This window comes from Cygnus atratus, chromosome 7 (genome assembly GCF_013377495.2).
Source record: "Cygnus atratus isolate AKBS03 ecotype Queensland, Australia chromosome 7, CAtr_DNAZoo_HiC_assembly, whole genome shotgun sequence".
NCBI lineage: Eukaryota > Metazoa > Chordata > Aves > Anseriformes > Anatidae > Cygnus > Cygnus atratus.
The window spans coordinates 15182797-15200822 of NC_066368.1; the positions used below are offsets into that span (position 1 = coordinate 15182797).

At 67.4% G+C, this 18026-nt stretch overlaps 3 protein-coding genes across 7 annotated transcripts; 1 reads left to right on the forward strand and 2 right to left on the reverse strand.

Annotated features, from left to right (window-relative positions):
- Positions 1-6600: 6600 nt before the first annotated feature.
- Positions 6601-11160, reverse strand: SLC25A28 (solute carrier family 25 member 28; the record flags this gene model as incomplete). The annotated part of the gene is made up of 4 exons (XM_035545184.2): positions 6601-7704; positions 9149-9205; positions 10075-10303; positions 10798-11160. Coding segments are annotated over 4 exons (1167 nt in total), but the record flags the coding sequence as incomplete, so codon positions are not given.
- A 412-nt stretch (positions 11161-11572) lies between these two features.
- On the forward strand, positions 11573-16751 carry ENTPD7 (ectonucleoside triphosphate diphosphohydrolase 7). Of its 4 annotated transcripts, XM_035545099.2 has the most exons (12): positions 11573-11662; positions 11759-11914; positions 11996-12201; positions 12277-12427; positions 12757-12860; positions 12999-13055; positions 13289-13437; positions 13513-13679; positions 14004-14328; positions 14425-14510; positions 14616-14777; positions 14924-16751. In XM_035545099.2, exons 1-12 carry the CDS (start codon positions 11655-11657, stop codon positions 15153-15155), a joined length of 1803 nt encoding a protein of 600 aa, XP_035400992.1. In that variant the 5' UTR covers positions 11573-11654; the 3' UTR covers positions 15156-16751. The 4 variants fall into 4 exon arrangements, with proteins under 4 accessions (XP_035400992.1, XP_035400907.1, XP_035400827.1 ...); XM_035545014.2 differs by having other exon boundaries at positions 11996-12427; XM_035544934.2 differs by having other exon boundaries at positions 14004-14510; positions 14924-16539.
- On the reverse strand, positions 16748-17948 carry LOC118247618 (V-type proton ATPase subunit e 2). Of its 2 annotated transcripts, none has more exons than XM_035545780.2 (4): positions 17799-17948; positions 17638-17685; positions 17493-17561; positions 16748-17219 (listed from the first exon to the last, which is right to left on the reverse strand). In XM_035545780.2, exons 1-4 carry the CDS (start codon positions 17900-17902, stop codon positions 16931-16933), a joined length of 510 nt encoding a protein of 169 aa, XP_035401673.1. In that variant the 5' UTR covers positions 17903-17948; the 3' UTR covers positions 16748-16930. The 2 variants fall into 2 exon arrangements, with proteins under 2 accessions (XP_035401673.1, XP_035401769.1); XM_035545876.2 differs by having other exon boundaries at positions 17070-17219; positions 17411-17561.
- Positions 17949-18026: the final 78 nt, after the last annotated feature.

An 18026-nucleotide genomic window follows, 5' to 3' on the forward strand; every position in this document is an offset into this window, starting at 1 on the left:
GGGGCCAGACCAGCACGCAGCCGCTGCTCTTCCAGGGCCTAAGGGATGCCAAGAAGCCTGGCTGCAGGCTGCTGAGGCACGGTGGAGGGAGTTCCTGCATGTCCACCATAGCCAGCCCCGCTCCTGGACAGATCCCAGCTGTCCCACCAGCTCAGGCTGGGGGGGTGGGAGGGGGGCAGGGGCTCGGTGGGAGGGATCCAGACCCCCGAGCCGATGGGGAGGACGGAGCGGCCAGCGGTGCTGGGGAGCTGGGAGCGGGGCGGCGGAAGTGAAGCGCTCCAAAGAGGAGGAACAGCCGGCGGAGGCCGGTGGGAGGGAGGTGGTGGGAGACCGCAGATTGGCCAAGCGGCCCAGGGAGGAGAGACACAATGGAGGGAAGTCACTGCGTGGCCACGCTGGAGGCAGCGCCCGCCCGTGACGCACCTCATCCCATGGCGCCCTGCGCCGAAGCGAGGTGCTGCTGGCTGCGCCCGAGGCGAGGGGTGCAGCGCATCGGTGGGACTCCCTCCTGCGTGGTCCTGTGGTGGTGGTGGCAGGGCTGGAGGAACGTCAGGGAGGCAGAAAACCATGGTCAAGGGGCAGAGGTCGCGTGTTGTTCCATCCCAGTCAAACAGGGGGATTCACTGAAAGCGCTGGTTGATTCTGGGCAGGGCTGAGGTTGCCCAAAACAACGCGCTGGCTTAAGGCAAAGGAAGGGTTGGACGAGGAGGCCAGGCTTTAACCACCAGGCCTCAGGTCCACTCCTTGCGTGGGCTCAAATTCTGATTTTCATCCAGGCTTCCTGGCCAAGGAGGAGCCCATGAGCAGATCTCGCCTCTCTCCACTAGGCTCCAGCAACTGCCAGGAAGGGGCTGTTCAAACCCCAGTTGCAGCTGGTTTCCTACAGCCTCTGTCCTGCCCAGGATCGCACAGGAGCAGCACAGCTCCCTCTGGAGCACCGCAGATGTGCTCTGGCTTCCTCTACTTCCCGACATCTTTTTCCACTTCTCCCTTCCAAGCCTTGCAGTCATCTCCCCCCCTCATGCTCTTCACCCTTCCCGGTTCACGGTGCGCTTGCAGGCATCAGCAGGGAGCTCGCCTGGGCGCAGGGCGAGACGCACGGGGGCCCAGGCTGCCTGCAGACCCCGCTCCAACCCAGGCACAGCCACTGAGGGCTTGGGGGAAGGGACCTGGGGACCCCACAGGAGCCCTCAGTGCTCCGAGGGAGTACTCTGGGAGCACCCCCCTGCCTACACAAGGAGGGGTTGCTGCCCAAGCACTCCCCAGTGCTGAGAAAGCTGCGGCCAGCCATGGATTGGGTGAACAAATTAAAATATCAGTGGTTGTGCTGTGCAGCGGGGGTTTCTCACACCACTTGCCTACCAGCACAAGTGCCAGCGACCTGTCTATCTTTCGTGGATGAGTTACTGATGGCCCCAAACCCTCCTCGAGCCTGCCCAGCGCACCACGAGATGGCCACACCTGACTTAGCAGGGGGGGCTCTTGCGTTTTTCAGCCTGGTCCCTGCACTGGTTAGAGCGGGCGCAGAGCTGCTCCGGGGGGGGCTGAAGCAAACCGCCCGAGGAGACCCCATCACCGTGTGCCCCGCAGCGCAGAGCAGTCCGGAGGGCACCTATCCAAAAGCCACCATCCGAAGGCCACCCGCACCCCTGGCCGGCTGGGGGCAGCGCAATAAAAGCAGCACAGGCTTTGCAGGGGTGCCGGGGCTGTGGGTGCCGGCCGGGACCCCCGGACGCCCCCTCTCCCAGCCGGGACACGGGGCACCGGCCTGTCCCCAAGCGAGATACGCCACCGCCACCTATCGGCAAGCGCACGGGGCCGGGCTGGGGGCAGGCACCCCGGTGTCCCCGTGTCCCCGCGGCTGGGTTTGGGTCGGTGCTGGGGGGCTCGGCACCTCCCCCGGCCCCTGCCGTGTCCTTGTGCCCGGCCGTTTGCTGGCTCTGTAAAAGCCGGGGAGCTTTAGCCCCTCTCCACCCCAAAGCGGTGCCGCCCCCCCCCCCAGGCCGGCGGCATCCCCAGAGCCCCCCCCCCGGCCCCGCTCTGCCCTCAGCCTCCGGGCACCGCGCTGCCGCCGCCGGTCCTGCCCCAGGGACGCGGAGGACACCGAGGACACCGAGGACAGCGGGGACGGGCGCCGTGCGCAGCGCCTGCAGCCTCTCACAGCTCCGGGCTGCAGAGGGAGCTGCGCCCCTGCTGGAGCCGCGGCCCGGTGTTGGCCCGGCTCCCCGCTCCTGGCCCTTCTTACAGCCCCTGGCCGTGCTCCAGGCGACGGGCTGCCCAGCTCTGGTGGGCACCCAAAGGTGCTGGGGGCAGAGAAGACGGCCTGGGTTCGCATTTCTCCTCGCACCCGCCGTGCCGTGCTGGACGCGGTCTGTGCCTTGCCCGAAGACAACGCCAGCCCCTGTGCCGTAAGCACCCCGGGGAAACGAGGGCCAGGAACAGCCCCAAAATGTTCCCAACAGACGAAGACACAGTGAGAGCAGACCCAGCCATGGGATGTCATGGGTGGCTCTCTGGATGGCCTCTTAAGTGCCCACAAAGCAGGTTTTCAGCCTTGGCTTTACCTTTCAGGCTGTTGGGCGAAGCCTGGGCTCCCCTCCTGCCTGCATCCCCGCGATGTACGGCAGAGCCGGGCTGCCTGGGACCTGCACGGGCAGGGGTTGTCCCCCAGCTGCTCCAGCAGCAGCAAGGGTCAGCAGGCAGCTTCCCAGGGCCCACCAGAGGCAACGTCTGCTCTGTGTCCAGGCAGCTCCAGCTCCTGAGTTTACCACCGCTGCAGGGCCGTGGGGTCATGAGAACTTGTATAACTTTATTGGGGTCTGACAGAGCCCTGAGGAATCCCAGAAGCAGCGCAGCCGGGGCTGGGGGAGGCTGCGAGGGCACCCCCCTGCTCCCCGCAGGCGCCAGACCTCCCCCTCCCACTGAGCAGGGCTGGCAGGCACCGACTGCCCCATGGCAGAGGGGCTGGGGCAGGAAATTTTGGGGTGGTGCAGGGCGCAGGCAGGGATGTGGCGCAGCGAGGCAGTGCCCACGTCCCCCTCCTGTCTGCCACCAAGCCGGGCTGGTAAAGGGATGGCTTGGACTCAGCCCCCAAGGCTGGATTTGCTCAGGAGCCCCCCAGGCACAGGACAGCCACGCTGAGGGGATCTCCCCATTTTGCCCTGGGGGAGAGGAGACCCCTGGCCCAAGCAGCTCATCCCCCAGCTCTGCCCTTAGCCTGCACTCGGCCATCTTGAGTTACCCCGGCGGGCAGCTGGGTCTCGCTGCAGCTCCAGCTACTCCTGGCAAGGCAAACAGGGGCTGCCCGAAATAGCCTGGGCTCGTGCCACGGCAGGGCTGCCGTGCCCCCAAGTCCATCACCTGGGGCAGGGCTGGCAGTGCTGCCCCGCTCTGCCCTGCTCGGGGACATCCCGCCTGGCACCAGCAGCAGGATGAGGCCGGAGGGGCAATGGGACGTGGGGCCGAAGGACAGCAAAGGCTTGGACGTGGCTGGGGATCCTGCAGGGGGGTGAATCGGGTTGTCTGCGGAGCTCCGATGGGCTGAGCGCGGCTCACTTGCTGGAAGGCCAAAAATAGCCCGGTTACTCAGAAGAGGCTGTAGGAGGGATTTCACATGAAGCACAGCCAAATGCCGAGGAGGCCACAGGCCCATCCTCGTGCAGCGGGGCTTCAAGGAGGCGTCACAGGACCTGGGAAGGGCAGCAGCCACGGCTGAGCTGGGGCACCCAACCCCCAGCGGAGCCCCCCAGGGAAGGCAAAATCCCCTCGCTGCGGGCAGGGAGCGTGTTTGTGGGGATGCCACCACCACGAGCGGGGGCTGGAGGTGCTGGGTAAGGGGCTGGTTGGTCACTGCAGGAGCCTGTGCCCAGGGCTCACGGCACCATCACCACCAGGGAGAAACCAAGAGCAGCAGCCTTCCCCCAGGAGGTGTTTCTGGCACTACCCGTAGTGGGGAAAACCCTACAAGTTAGAGGGGCAATAGCTGAGGGGATCAACTAAACACCCTGCTAAGAGAGGTGGCAAAAGTGGGACTTCTGTTCAGCTGGGATGGACCCAAATGCATTCAGTCACAGCAGGACCGGAGGTGGACCAGAGGACCTAAGGAAGCCTCGTCAACACAATTAAAAGGCAAATCTGAAAGCTGCAGACAGGAGGGATTTTCCTGGGCCCCTGAAGCTCCCCTTGACAAGCCCCACTGGGCCCTGAGCCTCACAGAGACAACCCCCTGACAGCCACGGGCTGCACAGGGTGTGTGGGTGTGAACCAGCCTCTGAGCATCCCTGATGCCCAGTTCAGTTTCCCACTCTGCACCCACGCTGGGCTTGAGTTGAAGCCGTCTTGGGGCGAGGAGCTCCGCACGCTGCAGGCAGCGCCAGCAGCAGGCACGCTCCTTCCCGCCCTCCACGGCCCGTGCGTGGTCCTGGAGCCGCTCCTCGGGCCGGCCGCTGGCCCAGGGCAGAGGTTCAGCTCCGAGGATGGAAGGAGATGGCAGCAGGACAGGGGATTTTTCCACTCTTCCATGGCTTGGCCAAAAGAGATATCTGGAAAGCCCCCTGGCCGCTCCCGGGCAGCACTGCTGTCCCCGCAGTGCCACCACCCCGGGGCTGCTCTGCGGGCACTGGCAGTGCCCTGCTGCTGCTGGGTGAGCTGGCAAAGCCCCAGCAGAGCAGGCAGGCCATGGCCCGGTGAGAGGGAGGCCAATAGCTTCCCTGTGCCGTGCTGAGTTATCACAGCCCCGTTCCCGGGGGTCTCGCTCCCTCCCCCGGCACGTCTGCGGGCAGTTATTCCTGGAAACACCCCTCCTCATCCCGGAGTCGCCTTCAATCATGCCTTCGCCCGCTGACATTTATAGAGCCTCTTCCAGCGGCTGACGGATTTAACAGCACGAATCTCTGCCCGGCCCCTGCCTGTGTTTGTGCCTTTCCCTCCGAGGCATCTGCAACGGCCTCGGCGCGAGGGCTGGAGGCGAAGCTGCGGCTCTGCCCTGGCCCCACGGAGCTGGGCCGTGCCCGTCTCCTGCTGCTGGCAGAGCCCAGCCCCGCACTGCCCGCTAATCCTCCCTCGGTCTCTCCCGGCCGTTTCTGCTGCTCGGATTCCTCCCTCTTGGGTGGAGGAGCCGCAGGGCTGCCAAATCTTGCAATACTCGGGTTATTTCTTAAAGCCCCAGCTGCTGAAATGGCGGGGAGACCGGAGGCTCACCGGCTTTCCGGTGGCTTTTGTTTCTTTAAGGAGTGGCTGATCCTCCTGCCTGCGCGCAGCAAGCCGGGCACAGGAGCCCGCGGGGCACAAGGAGCCCGCGGCCCAGGCGGGGAGCAGCGGGCAGGCACGCAACCACGCAGGGCTGGTGCCGACCCCGTGTCCCCTCCATACCCAGGGACACCCCGAGCGGCGAGGGCGAGCCCTGCTCACCCAGCCCTGAGCCTTCCCAGCGGCAGCAAAGCCCCTTTCCCCTCGCCACAGGCAGGGTGCGAGGGGCAGAGCCCCCAGCACCCCCGTGCGGGGCAGCCCCGAGCCCCCAGGGACGCTGGCAGACAGCACATACCAGGGCTGTGAGCGCATTTCCTCCAGGGAGTTATTTCAGGCATGGCCCGTCCATCCGTGGGATGGATGCCCCTCCTGCAGGCACGCAGGGAGCACCCCGCTGGGGCCAGGCGTCCCCACGGCACCCCACAACGGGATCCGTGGGCTAAGGAAGGCGGTACAAGTAAGCAAGGCATCGGAGCTCAGCACACGGCCCCTCAGTGCTGGCTCGCTGGTCCAGAGCTGGGTGGGACTCCGAAAGAAATCGGGGTCAGCATGGCTAAGAAAACAGTTAAAAAAAAATAAAAAACTGTTATATTATTAAATCGGAGAAAATATCGAGCAACCGTGTTCGTAGGGTTTTAAAACGCCCGTCAAGGCACAAACTGGTCTACCCCAAATCAGGAGCTGTGCTGAGCCCCAAATCCCCCATGTGAGGGCAGCGCAGAAGCCATGCGAGGGCCCTCCAGTGCCACCCCGCACCGAAATGCCCGCTGCCCCCAGCCACGAAGCCTTGGCAGCTTCTCCCCGAGGTCCCAACAACCGCCCTTCTGGTGGTCCCTCCTGGACGAGACCCTGCAGCCAGCAGGGGACACAGCACGGCTGCTGCCCTGCCCGGGTCGCTGCTGCCTGGCCAGTGGGGCTGGCACACGGCCCGAGGAGGGGAGAGACTGCAGGGGAGAGGCAGGACGGTTCCCAGCCGGGTAGTGCAGGACTCTCGGCCTCGCTGCTGTGGGGTGAAGCCGCTCTGACCTGCCCCGTCCAGCTTTGTGACGGCAGCGGTGGCGCAGGGCTGCGGTAACGGGTACTTGGCTGTACGGAGAGACTTAGCAGGGGGCTGGGCTGAGAGCACTGCTTTTCCCAGACTTTCTTCCACCATTTAACGCCTTTTTCCATCAAACTGCTGAGAAAGACACGTCCTGTCCTTCACACAAGGGCCTTCACCAAGCCTGCTGCTGCTCCCAGGGCCCTGGCAGACAGCATCCCACCCGCCACCCTACCAAGAGCCCCCAAAATAGCCCAGCACCGGGCAGTCAGAAAGGTCTCGCGCCACCCGAGAGCAAGAAGGGGACGCGACAATAGAGCAGAACTGTTTTTATTGGAGGTGTCAAGAGCAGGAACATTAACAAACCTACGACTCCCCTCCTCAAGTGCCATCCTTCCCCACCCACCACCACCACCAGGGCAGTCAGCGTCATGTGTGCGTGCTACAAGACAACGGCAAGGCTTACACTTTGCTTCAGCCAAAAGCCAGACAAAGCCTCCGGCGTCCCAGGCGGAGCCGCTGCCCCCTCCTTGGCGACTGAGCTGAGCTGCGGCCCTGCCAGCGGCAGGGCAGGACGTTCACCTTCCCCTCCAAGCAGGGGCGAGCTTTGCAGCAGAGGAGGCTTTTGTTACGGGAAGGAGAGGAGCGCAGCTCCACCGAAGTGCCAGGGGACGTGACCTGGGCTGCGGCTCCCAGCAGGACATCTCTGAGGGCCCGGGAGAGAGCCAGCTGTGCAGCTGGAGCGGAGCTGCAGCAGCCCCGGGCAAGAAACGGCGTTGCTAAACCCCAAAGGGCTTTGCTGCCCCCTCTCTTCAACACGAACCAAACCGAAAGGGAGAGGGTCAGAAGACAAACCAGGAGGGGAGATGAAGCAGGTCTGGAGTCGGGTTCAGCTCTGGCTCACTTCCCAGCCCGACGTTCTTCCTGGCGCTTGGTGAGGATGTACTTGAAGAACTCGTACACGGACCAGGCGATTGCCGTTGAGGGCATCTGATAAATGACTCTGGCCTGGACCCCTCTGAAGTAGGCAGTCACACCGCCCACTTGGTACACCGTCCTGAAGGCATTGGCCATGCCTGTGATGTGTCCGCTGATGTTGGAGCTCAAGGCCAGGGATTCCTGGGTGTTGAGCAGCGTTTTGCAAACGTCCAAAGGCGTGGTGGCAGCAGCAGCTACAGCCCCAGCGCAGGCCCCGGAGACCACGTGGGAGCCTGGGTTGTACTGTCTGTGGGGGTTGAGCTGCTCCTGCAAGAACTCGTAGGTCATGAAGTGAATGGCTTGGAAGGGGATGTTCATGGTGAGCTGGGTGGTGTAGCTGCGGTAGAAAGCTCCAGCCCCTTCATTGCGCCACACAGCCCGTACACAGTCCGTCACGCGCCGGTAAGGCGAGTTGTACATCTGCATCCGCTGTTTGACCACTTGGGACGCACGGCAGCAGCCAGCAGCAGCAGCAGCAGCAGCCGGGACCCAGGCGCAGAGAGGAAGAGGAGAGAGAAAGGGTAAGGGTGAAGGCGGGCTCCCTGCGGGCGCTCAGGACTTCAGTCACGCTGGCTCGGGAGCTCAGGGCAGACCGCTCCGGCCAGCGGCGTCCCGGCAGGGCTGTACCGCGTACATCTGCGCAAGGCGTCGCCGTCACTGCACCGCCTGCAAACCCTGCAGCCCGTTCGAGGGAACGTCCTCGTACCCAGGTGTGAAGTTCGACATCCGATGCGTGCACCCCCCTCCGCTCCACGTGACCCACCTCTCCCCACCTGCCCCTACGGACCTACTGCGCAGACAGAGGAACCCCCCTGCAGTTATTCTGTTATTTTCCAGACTTCCGCCCCCCCCCCCGCCTCGCACAGGAGCGGAGCCCAGCACAGCCTCCAGCCGTGTCCGGCCTCCCCTAACTCAACACGACCAGCAGGAGCCAAAAACGATGCGACTGCAAATATTACAGCCGGGGTAAGAAGAGTAGCTCCAGGGGAGGAATGACAACAGACCAGCCAAAGCAGCTGCCTGCTCCCGAGGGTCAGAGCCCAGCGGCGGGCGGGCAGGCAGGAGGAGGCCTTGCTGACGGCAGGCATTTCTTCGGGAGCGACAGCCCGGCGGGGGCTCGGCAGTCCCCGAGCCTGGGTCAGCTGGAGCTGGCAGCGGGGCTCCCGGCTGGGGCTGCCAGGCTGCGGGCACGGCCCCGCTCAGCACCGTGCGCGCCGCCGCAGCTGCTACCGCGGCTCTTTACTCGCCCGCTGTCCCAAGCCTCGCAGTTTTAAGAGGAACAAGTCTATTCATCGCTGATCTATGCTCGTTATTCCCCCTCCGCTCCTCCCACCGCCTTCACAGACGTTAGTTAATTAAAAATCTTCCTCCTGTTTTCAAACCAAGCTTAACAAAGTCAGTACCTTCCAAACATTTCCTAAGCTATCTCTTCTCCAGACTTCTTTAAGGCGCCTTTTGTACCTCAGCTTTTTCTTTTTCATCCTTAACACACGCCTAGAACCACATCACATCTTCCCAAGGAGCTTTAACCGCAGCGTTGTCTGGTTTCAACGCACTTGGAATGACTTTAAGAGTAAGATCACATCTCTCTTGCTTTCTCTGCTGCTCCAGGTAGCTGCCAGTAGCGAAAACCCCTACTCCTCCTCATTGGAGGTTTGCTGGGCTCCCCAGAACGAATCCCAGCTCTGGAATCCCACGTTCTGAATCCCACGTTCCCAGCTCTGTAACTGGCAGCCGCTGGGCTCCCTAAACGGAGCCTATACTGACCCCCCAAAGGATCCCTGCGGTCGGGCGAGCAACAAGGACAGGGGGGCCACGGAGGGACCGGGGCAGCCCGGGCAGATCCCACTCCCAGACCCCCCGGCAGGGCAGGCTCATCGTTACCTTCTGCAGGGTTCATCGCTGCGTCGTGGAGCAACGTCGCTACACACCCGGCTGCACCTGCAAAACAAGAACTGCCACATGTGAGGGGAGGAGGTGGCGAGAGACCCCGGGGCTCCACCACGACCCCGAGTCCCCCGCCAAAGCAAAGGAGGAAGTCCCCCTGCAGCAGAGGGCGAGATCCAAAGGCAGCCTCCATCTCCTGTCCGGAAGGCGGGCTGGTCCTCAGCAAATCCCACCCGAAAAGAGTTCAACAGAGAGAAGAAGAGGAGCACAGCAGTCTGTCAAGTCTCGTGGGCCGGCCGGGACTCCCTCAGTCCCAGCCCTCGCGGGCCACCAACTCGCAGGGCTCCCACGGGACAAGGGTCGCTGTGCCCCACGCCCAGCACCACGCGGGAGGAGGAACCACACAGCGCTTCGCTGCACGCCCGCCTGCACTCCCCTCATCCCCACGCTCTCCCGGGGCCGCAGCGCGGCGACAAAAGCACCGGGCGCCACAGCGCCACCAGCCCCGAACCCACCGGGCGGGCTCCCGGACCGCGCTCGGCGCCACCAACCCACGCGGCCGCGGCCGGTCCCCGCTCGTCCGTCGGCGGCTCCCGTCCGCGGGCATCCGTCCTCGGGGGCCGGCGGCTGGCCACTGACCTGCGTCGAGCCACGGATACCTGGGAGCAGCTCGGGGCGGGCGCAGGAGCGGGCGGAGGCACGAGCGGCGCTTCACCCCGCCCGGCACCGCTAGCTCACGGCTGGAGAGAGCACAGGGCTTTAGCACATCCGTGGCCCCGCCACCCCCGCGGGGCTGCCTGCCCCCTCCCCGCCGCCCCGCGGCCCCCTGCCCGCTCCCCTCCCCGCCGTCCCCAGCCCCCGCTCGCCCCGCGCGCCTGGCGGGGCCCCGGAGGAGGGCGGCGGGGCCCCGTTGGGACGAGTACCGTTGGCCACATGGCTATTGCCCCCCGCGTGGATCACGTCGCTCAGTGTCTTTTTTAACTTTTCGTAGCAGGCGAAGTAGAGGGCGTGGGCCGGGCCGGCTCCGGTGGCGGTGATGTTCATGCCCCGCATGGGCCTCCAGACGCCCTCGGTCCGCACGATGCGCCACAGGGCCTCCAGCACGTTCCGGTAGCGGGCGGCGGGCTCCGGCCGCAGGCTCTGCATCCGCGTCTGAAAGGCAAGCCCCGGGCGGGCGGCCCGTCACCCCTGCGGCCCGGGGCGGGGGCACCGGGGTGCGTGTCCCCGGTACCGATCAGCCCCTGCTAGGACGCCCCCGGTCCCGATCACCCCCCGGTCCAACACCCCCAGTACCGATCACCCCCAGGCCCGACGCCCCCCCGGTCCCGATCACCCTCCGGTGCTGCTCCCCCCGGTGCCTATCACCCCCTGGTCTAACACCCCCGCTACCGATCACCCCGGTCCGACCCCCCCGGTGCCGGTCACGCCCCCCGGTCCAACACCCCCAGTACCAATCACCCCCCCGGTCTGACACCCCCGGTCCGACCCCCCCAGGCCCAACACCCCCCGGTACCGACCCTCTCCCCTCCCCTCCCTCCTCCCCCTCCCCCTCGCCCCACCAGGCCCGGGCCCGGCCCCGTTCCCGGGGGCCATCCCCGCCGCCCCCCCCCCCCCCGCGGCCCCGCCGCCGGTGCCGGTGCCGGCACCTTGACGCAGTCCACGGGGTACATCACGCAGTGCTCCATGACGCCCGCCACGGCTCCCGCCAGCATGTGCGTGGACACGGCGGCGCCCTGCGGCAGCGCCTCGTAGTCGGGGGCGGGCGGCGAGCGCGGCTCGGGGGCACCGGGAGCGGCACCGGGCCCCGCCTCCGCCTCCTCCGCCCCGCCGCCGCCGCCGCCGCCGCCCCGCCGCGCCCGCCCCGCGCTGCCGCCGCCGCCGCCGCCGCCGCCCATGAGCAGCAGCAGGACGCGGCCCGACTCCGCGCCGCCCCGCGCGCCGGGGCTGGCGCCCGCCCCCGCGCCCGCCCCCAGCTCCATGGCGCCGCCGCCGCCGCCGCCGCCGCCGCCCCGGCCCGCCGCGCCCCGCCCCGCCGGCCAATGGCCGCCCGCCCTCCCGGCCGCCCGGCGGTCCTATTGGCTGCCTCAACTTTTCGCCCCGCCCCTTCTCGCAGCCCGTTGGCCGGCGGGCCCCGCGACCTTTGGGCCGCCCGCGGGGCTGGCGGCCTGTTCCGCTCCGCGCGGGGACGGCGCGACGCTATTGGCTGCGCGGCCCGTCACTCCGCGCCCCCGGCGCGTGCGGTTTATTTGGACGGCTCCCATTGGCCCGGCGCCGCGATAGGACGAAAGTCCGCGGGTGACGTCACACGGGGGAAAGAGGGAGCGGGAGGGGCTCCGGTTGGGCGGCGCGCCGGGGGGGCGTGGCCGGGCCGCGGGGAGGAACCGATTGGACGCGGCGGGGGGGGGGAGGCGGGGCCGGGCTCCGGGGGCGCCCATTGGCTGCCGGGGGAGGGGGCGCTCGGTGACGTGGCCGCGGTGCCGGTGGCGATGCGCGGCGGGGGCACATGGCCCGGTGAGCGCCGGGACCGGGACCGGGACCGGGACCCTCGCCCTGTGCCCCCCCCGGGGCTCCTCCGGTGCCGCCGCTGATCCCGCCCTCTCCCCGCAGGCTCTCCGTGCCCTGCCCGCCGTGCCGCTCCCCGTGCCCGTGGTCCCGGCAGCGCCCGGTGGCGCTAGGGCTGGCCGCGGCCGCGGGGCTGCTGCTGCTGCTGCTGGCCGCCGCCGCCCCCCGCCGCTGGGCTGCGCCGCCCCGCCGGGGCGAGAGGTGAGTGCCCGGGGGGGGTGGGGGCGACACCGGGGGGGGGGGGGGCGACACCGGGGTTGTTACCGGTCCCGGTGGCCGCAGGTACCTGTCGCGGCTGGAGGAGCTGGCGGCCACCGACACGGAGGACGCGGCGCTGAGCTACGGCGTGGTGGTGGACTGCGGCAGCAGCGGCTCCCGGGTCTTCGTCTACTTCTGGCCCCCGCACAACGGCAACCCGCACGACCTGCTGGACATCAGGCAGATGCGGGACCGCGGCAGCCGGCCCGTCGTCAAGAAGATTAAACCCGGTACGTGCGGCACCGGGCGGCACCGCGCCGCCCCCCGGGGGCTCGGGGCTCACGGCTCGCCCGTGCCCCGCGCAGGGATCTCGGTGGCGGCAGCGGCCCCGGAGCGAGCGACGCCCTACCTGCGGCCCCTGCTGCGCTTCGCCGCCGCCCACGTGCCGGCCCCGAAGCACAGGGAGACGCCGCTGTACGTCCTGTGCACCGCCGGCATGCGGCTGCTGCCCCAGAGGTGAGCGCGGCGGGGAACGGCTGCGGCCCCGGGGGGGAGGACGGGGAGGGGGGAATCACCGGGAGCGAGCAGCCGGAGCTGGAGGAGGGTTGGAGCCTGCGGGGAGGGAAGTTTGGGCAGGGCCGGAGCGTCGCAGCGTCCTCGAGAGGAAACGCTTTGGTTCGGAGCCTCAAGCGAGCAGCCGGAGCTTCTTTAGGTTCCTCCTTCCGGAGGGTGCTGGGGCACGCTGCAGAGGAACCGCTCCTCTCCGCGGTGCTTCCGCGTGGAACAGCTCCCCGGGGCGGGGGGGGGGGTCACCGGGCCCCTGACCCCCTCCTGCGCCCCGGCAGGCAGCAAGCCGCGATCTTGGATGACCTGGTGAGAAACATACCCCTGGAGTTCGACTTCCTCTTCTCCAAATCGCACGCAGAAGTGATCTCGGGGAAACAGGAAGGTAGGAGCTGCTGCCACCTCCGCTGCCTCGTCCCCGTGCCCTAGCCAGGAGCGCACACAGCTGGCATCAGCCGCAGCCCGGCTGTGGGGGGGAGCACCTGCGTTCCGCCTGGGGGCAACCCCTTTCTGTCCTGCCCAGGTGTCTACGCTTGGATTGGCATCAACTTCGTCCTGGGCCGCTTCGATCACGAGGACGGTGAGCGTGGGAGCAGGCAGCGTCCGGCCCTTCGGCTGCCTGACCTCCGCCGTGCACGCCAAGCCCCCGAGCCTCGGGCAGGGGGAGGAGGCACCGGCGCTGCCTGCAGCGACAAGTCCCTGCACGCGGAGGGCACAGGGGGGCACGGCCAGGCAGCTGCGGGGCAGCAGGGTGACAGCAGGGGGGAGGAAACGCCCCGCTGCCCCTCGCTGACGGGCCGCTGCGGGTTGCAGAGGAGGCGGCGGTGGTCACCGTAGCGCTGGGGGACCAGGCGGAGTCCTTGGTGCGGAAGCGCACGGTTGGGATCCTCGACATGGGGGGCGCCTCCCTGCAGATCGCCTACGAGGTGCCCGGCTCCGGAGCCTTTTCCTCCCCGCAGCAGGTGCGTACCCGGCCAGGGGACGGCGCCGGCAGCAAACCCCGGGCCGTCGCCGATCGCCGCCCTCTGCTTCCTCAGGAGGAGGCTGCCAAGAGCCTGCTGGCGGAGTTCAACCTGGGCTGCGACGTGCAGCACACCGGCCACGTGTACCGCGTCTACGTCAACACCTTCCTGGGCTTCGGGGGCAACTTCGCTCGGCAGCGCTACGAGGAGCTCGTGCTGAACCAGACCCACGCACGCAACCGGTACCGCTGCCGCGCCTGGAGGCGCCCCGTTGTGAAAGGGGACACCGGGGCCTTCCCAGCGCCCTCTCCCCCTTGGATTTGCCCCAGGAGCCACCTGCGGCGATAACGGCTCCCACGGCCACGCTGGCAGCAGCTGGGTGCCAGCAGCGGGTGCTGGGGCCTCACGTGGCGCCCGAGCGCTGCCCTTCTCGGAGCCCAGCAGGTTTATCAGCGCCGCCGCCCGCTGCCTTCCCCTCCTCCAGCAGGGATTCGCTCAGCACATCGTCCCGTCGCGTGCCCACCTCCGGCTCTCTCCTCACCTCTCGTTTCTCGCTTCTTCCGCAGGCTGCACGGCCAGCAGACGGGGCTGAGCGCCGAGACCCCCTTCCTGGACCCCTGCCTGCCCGTGGGGCTGGAGGACACGGTGACGAGGGGCGACCGCACGCTGTACATACGCGGGCGAGGGGACTGGCAGGCCTGTGCCAAGCTGCTGCAGCCCCTCCTCGGGGGGCCCAACAGCAGCCAGGACTCCCTAACGGGGGCCTACAAAGCGCCCATTGACTTCAGCAACAGCGAGTTTTATGGCTTCTCCGAGTTCTTCTACTGCACCGAGGACGTGCTGCGCATGGGGGGCCGCTACAACGCCCCCACCTTCACTGCTGCTGCCCAGGTGAGCGCTGCCCCGGCCCAGGGAGGCACCGTTACGGTGCTGGGAGGGAGCGGGGGACGTTCCTCTGCTCCGAACCCCGACTTCTCCTTCCCCCAGGAGTACTGCAGCCAGAGGTGGGAGGTGCTGACCCAGCGCTTCCGCGGTGGCCTCTACTCGTCGCACGCGGACGAGCACCGAGTCAAGTAAGGGGCCGTGGCTGTACCCCCTTGTGGGGGGGCTCACCAGCTTGGGGGGCTCGGTGGGCTCTGCCTTGGAGTCCGGCTGACGCTCCTGTGTGCTGCCCGCAGGTATCAGTGCTTCAAGTCAGCCTGGATGTACCAAGTCCTTCACCGGGGCTTCCGCTTCCCCCCGGACTACCCCAGCCTGCGCACGGCCCAGCTGGTGTACGACCGGGAGGTGCAGTGGACGCTGGGCGCCATCCTCTACAAGACAAGGTTTCTGCCACTCAGGTAATGCAGGAAGGAGGAGAATCAGCTCCGGGGCCGCGCCCCAGAGCCCAGCTGTGAGGGGAGGGGTGGCAGCAGGACCAGGGCTCTCAGCAGTACCCTGTGTACCCAGCGCAGCTCACCCCTGGTTCTGACTCTCCTCGCTGCAGGGATCTCCGGCAGGAGAGCATGCGGCAAGCGCACGCCTCGTGGCTGCGCCTCTCCTTTGTCTACAACCACTATCTCTTCTTCGCCTGCATCCTGGTCGTAGCGCTGGCCATAGTCCTCTACCTCCTGCGGCTGCGCCGCATCCACCGGCGGCAGCAGTGCGCCGCGCAGCTCGACGTGCTGTGGCTGGACAAGGTGGTGCTGCTGCCGCCGGGCCAGGCGGACGGGCCGTGACACCGGGGGCGCGCCCGCTGTCCAGCTGCACCAGCAAAACCAGGACCGAGCGGCAGCCTGGGCTCCCAGGGCTCGGACGCTTCCTCGAGGACCATCTCAGCTCTGCGCTCCTTCATCTCCACCTCAGAACCAGGGGCTGGGGGCCGAGGCGGCTACGGGCAACGGAGCCCTCCTCTCAGCCTCGCCCCAGTCCTAATCTTTGCATTCCTTGGCCTCTGGCCTTCACCTTGCTGCAGGGGGTAGAGCAAAGCCCTTTGCTGCCACCGCAGGGTCAAACTGCAGCCCCTGCTGGTCCCTCAGAGAAGCAGGACTTACCTGAGGCAGCCCAGTCGGGGCCGTAGCCTGAAGGAGCAGGCTATCCCCTGACTCAGGCAGCAGGTCGCAGAGCAGCCGGGTGAGGAGGTGCTACGGCCCGCTGCCCTAGGCTGGCCTTTCCCCAGGCTGGTGCAAGCATCGGGGCTCAAAACGTTACTGCAGGAACCCCTGAGCCAAAAGTTCCCCCGAGCTGCTCTGCTGGGGCTGACCCCGCACTCAGAGCCCTCCCTCTTGGTGCTGTGCTGTCCGCCACAGCCCCCTCCCCCGCAGAACAATCCTCCTGCAGCGTTAATCGGTACCCAGGCGCGGCGCTGAGGGCTCAGGGACTGTTTCCCAAGGCCCCACCGAAGCGGGCTGTGCTTCCTTTCATTCCTTCCCTCCTAAGCATGGGGCGTCCCACGGTTAATCGGGCGCTAAGTGCAAGGACCAGTGGTTCTTGCCCCGTGAACGCAGGCTGGGCCTGCCTCCGGGGCAGCCGCCTCACTCCAGCCGTGCTGGGGGTGCGGGGGGGCAGCTCAGGGCTGGGGGCTGCCTTCTGCATCCCTCCGGGCACCGGCACAAGCCCCGTTCCTTTGGGGCCGGAGCCCTGACCAACCGAATCAAGTTCTTCGCTTTTACTTGAACTCACCTGCGACCGTTCCTGTAGCAATAAAAAAAAAGCCTCGAGCCATGCAGCAGGCGTCTTGTGCTCCAGTGAGATCCAGCCAGCAGCGACAGCGTGGGGCTGGCAGCACGCCTGCGGGCCCGAGCATCGTTTCACGCTGCTGGGACTTGCTGCAGGCGTGGGGCAAGGGAGGCGCCTTCGTGCCAGTGGCTGCTCCGCACAGCTGAGCTCACCGAGCTGTTGTGACCCTTCCAAATAACGCTGCCCACCTCCTTCCTCCCAAGACAAGGCAACCGAGCCTGCCCCCTCAAGCCTCTGGAAGATGTTGCTCTCTGCTTTTTACCTTATTTACACCTCAGCCTTATGACTGAAGGGACTGAAGGCACTGTCTGGGTGACAGCCCACCCAGCTACGACAGCTCCTGCAGGGCCCAGGCACAGCTGTTTACCAGCTGAGCAGGTACCCGAGTCTCCCTCTGGCACATGCCGTGGTTTATCCGTGACCCCAGTCCCGAAGGACTACCATACGGGTGGCGTCAAGGATAAAATTTGCCCTGCACTCATGTGCTGCCATTTTTCCTCAACAGTTGAGGATCCCGGCCTTGTTCTCACTGCAAGAGCAGGGTTAGAGGTGACGGGGGAAGGGAGATAATCGGAACAAAGCCCAGACTTCCTCTGCCTCCAAGCAGCAAGTGACTGCTTCCAGCATCACTTACGAAAAAAGGATTTATTTCCACAACACAAACTTAGCACAGACAAATAAATAAATACAGATAAGTCGTATCTGATAAATAGGGGCAAGGGACGACTCCGTAAGTTCTCAGGACATGGGTGGGAGGGACGGCGGTACCTAGACACTACTGCGGCACCCTCGCTGCTGGGGCGGGAGGTGATGACAGGGCCCCCCTCCAGCCCCAGGCTGCCAGGCAGAGCCCCCGGCCCGACACCCCAGCACCTCCCGCATCGCGCCCCTGCCAGCCGCAGCCGGGGACCGACCGCAGGGAGGTTCCTGCCTGCACGAGCTCCTCATCCCAGGCAGGGGCGCAGAGCTCAGGGTGCGCTGGGGCCGCGGGGCCGGCCTCTGGCCCAGCACCTCTGGGACCTCTGCCTGGGGCGGGAGGGGAGACGCTGGAGCAGCAGCGGGAGCTGGGGGAGGAAGAAAGGGAGGCGTTAGCACCGAGCTGCGCCCGCTCAGAGAGCGCTCAGGTGGGGGTGCAGGGACCCAGCAGCCCCACGCTGCGCTCGGCACCCCGCGGCCCCGCAAGCCGAAGCGGCTCCCACCCGCAGCGCCCGACCCCGCGGTTTCGGGGACGCGTCGGCCGCCCCTGCCCACTCACGGTGACGACGGGCTGGAGGGGCGGGGGGGGGGGGCGCTCTCCGTCGGGGCGCGGGGCTCACTCCCAGAGGAAGCGCACGTACCACACGGTCTCGTTCTTCAGCTGCGGCCCGAACAGGGGGTTGGCCTGCGCCAGGATGGCGATCAGCCAGCTGCGGACGGACGAGGCCCGTGAGGCGCGGGGAGGCGGGAGGGGAGGGGGGGGGGGGGGGGAGGCCGGGTACTCACAAGAGGTAGCAGCACACGGCGGCGGTGACCAGCATGGTGATGATCACCCTGCGGAGGCAGCGGGGTCAGGGCGCGGGGCCCGGCCCCGTTCCCGTTCCCCCCAGCCCGGCTCCCGCCGGTCCGGTCCCGTGTCGTCCCCCCCCCTCCCCCCCGCCGCTCACCCGCGGTTGGGCCCCTTGGGCACGACCCAGGGGGCGGCGACGCCCACGAGCCCCCAGAAGGCGGAGAAGAGGACGAGGGGCAGCGCCAAGCCGTGCGCCGTCATGGCCGCCCTGCGCCGCGCCGCTCCGCGCCGCTCCGCTCCGCTCCCCCCGCCCCGCCCACCGCCGAGCCCGGCGGCCAATCGGCGCGCGGCGCGCCGCCGCCCCGCCGCCTCCCATTGGAGGAGA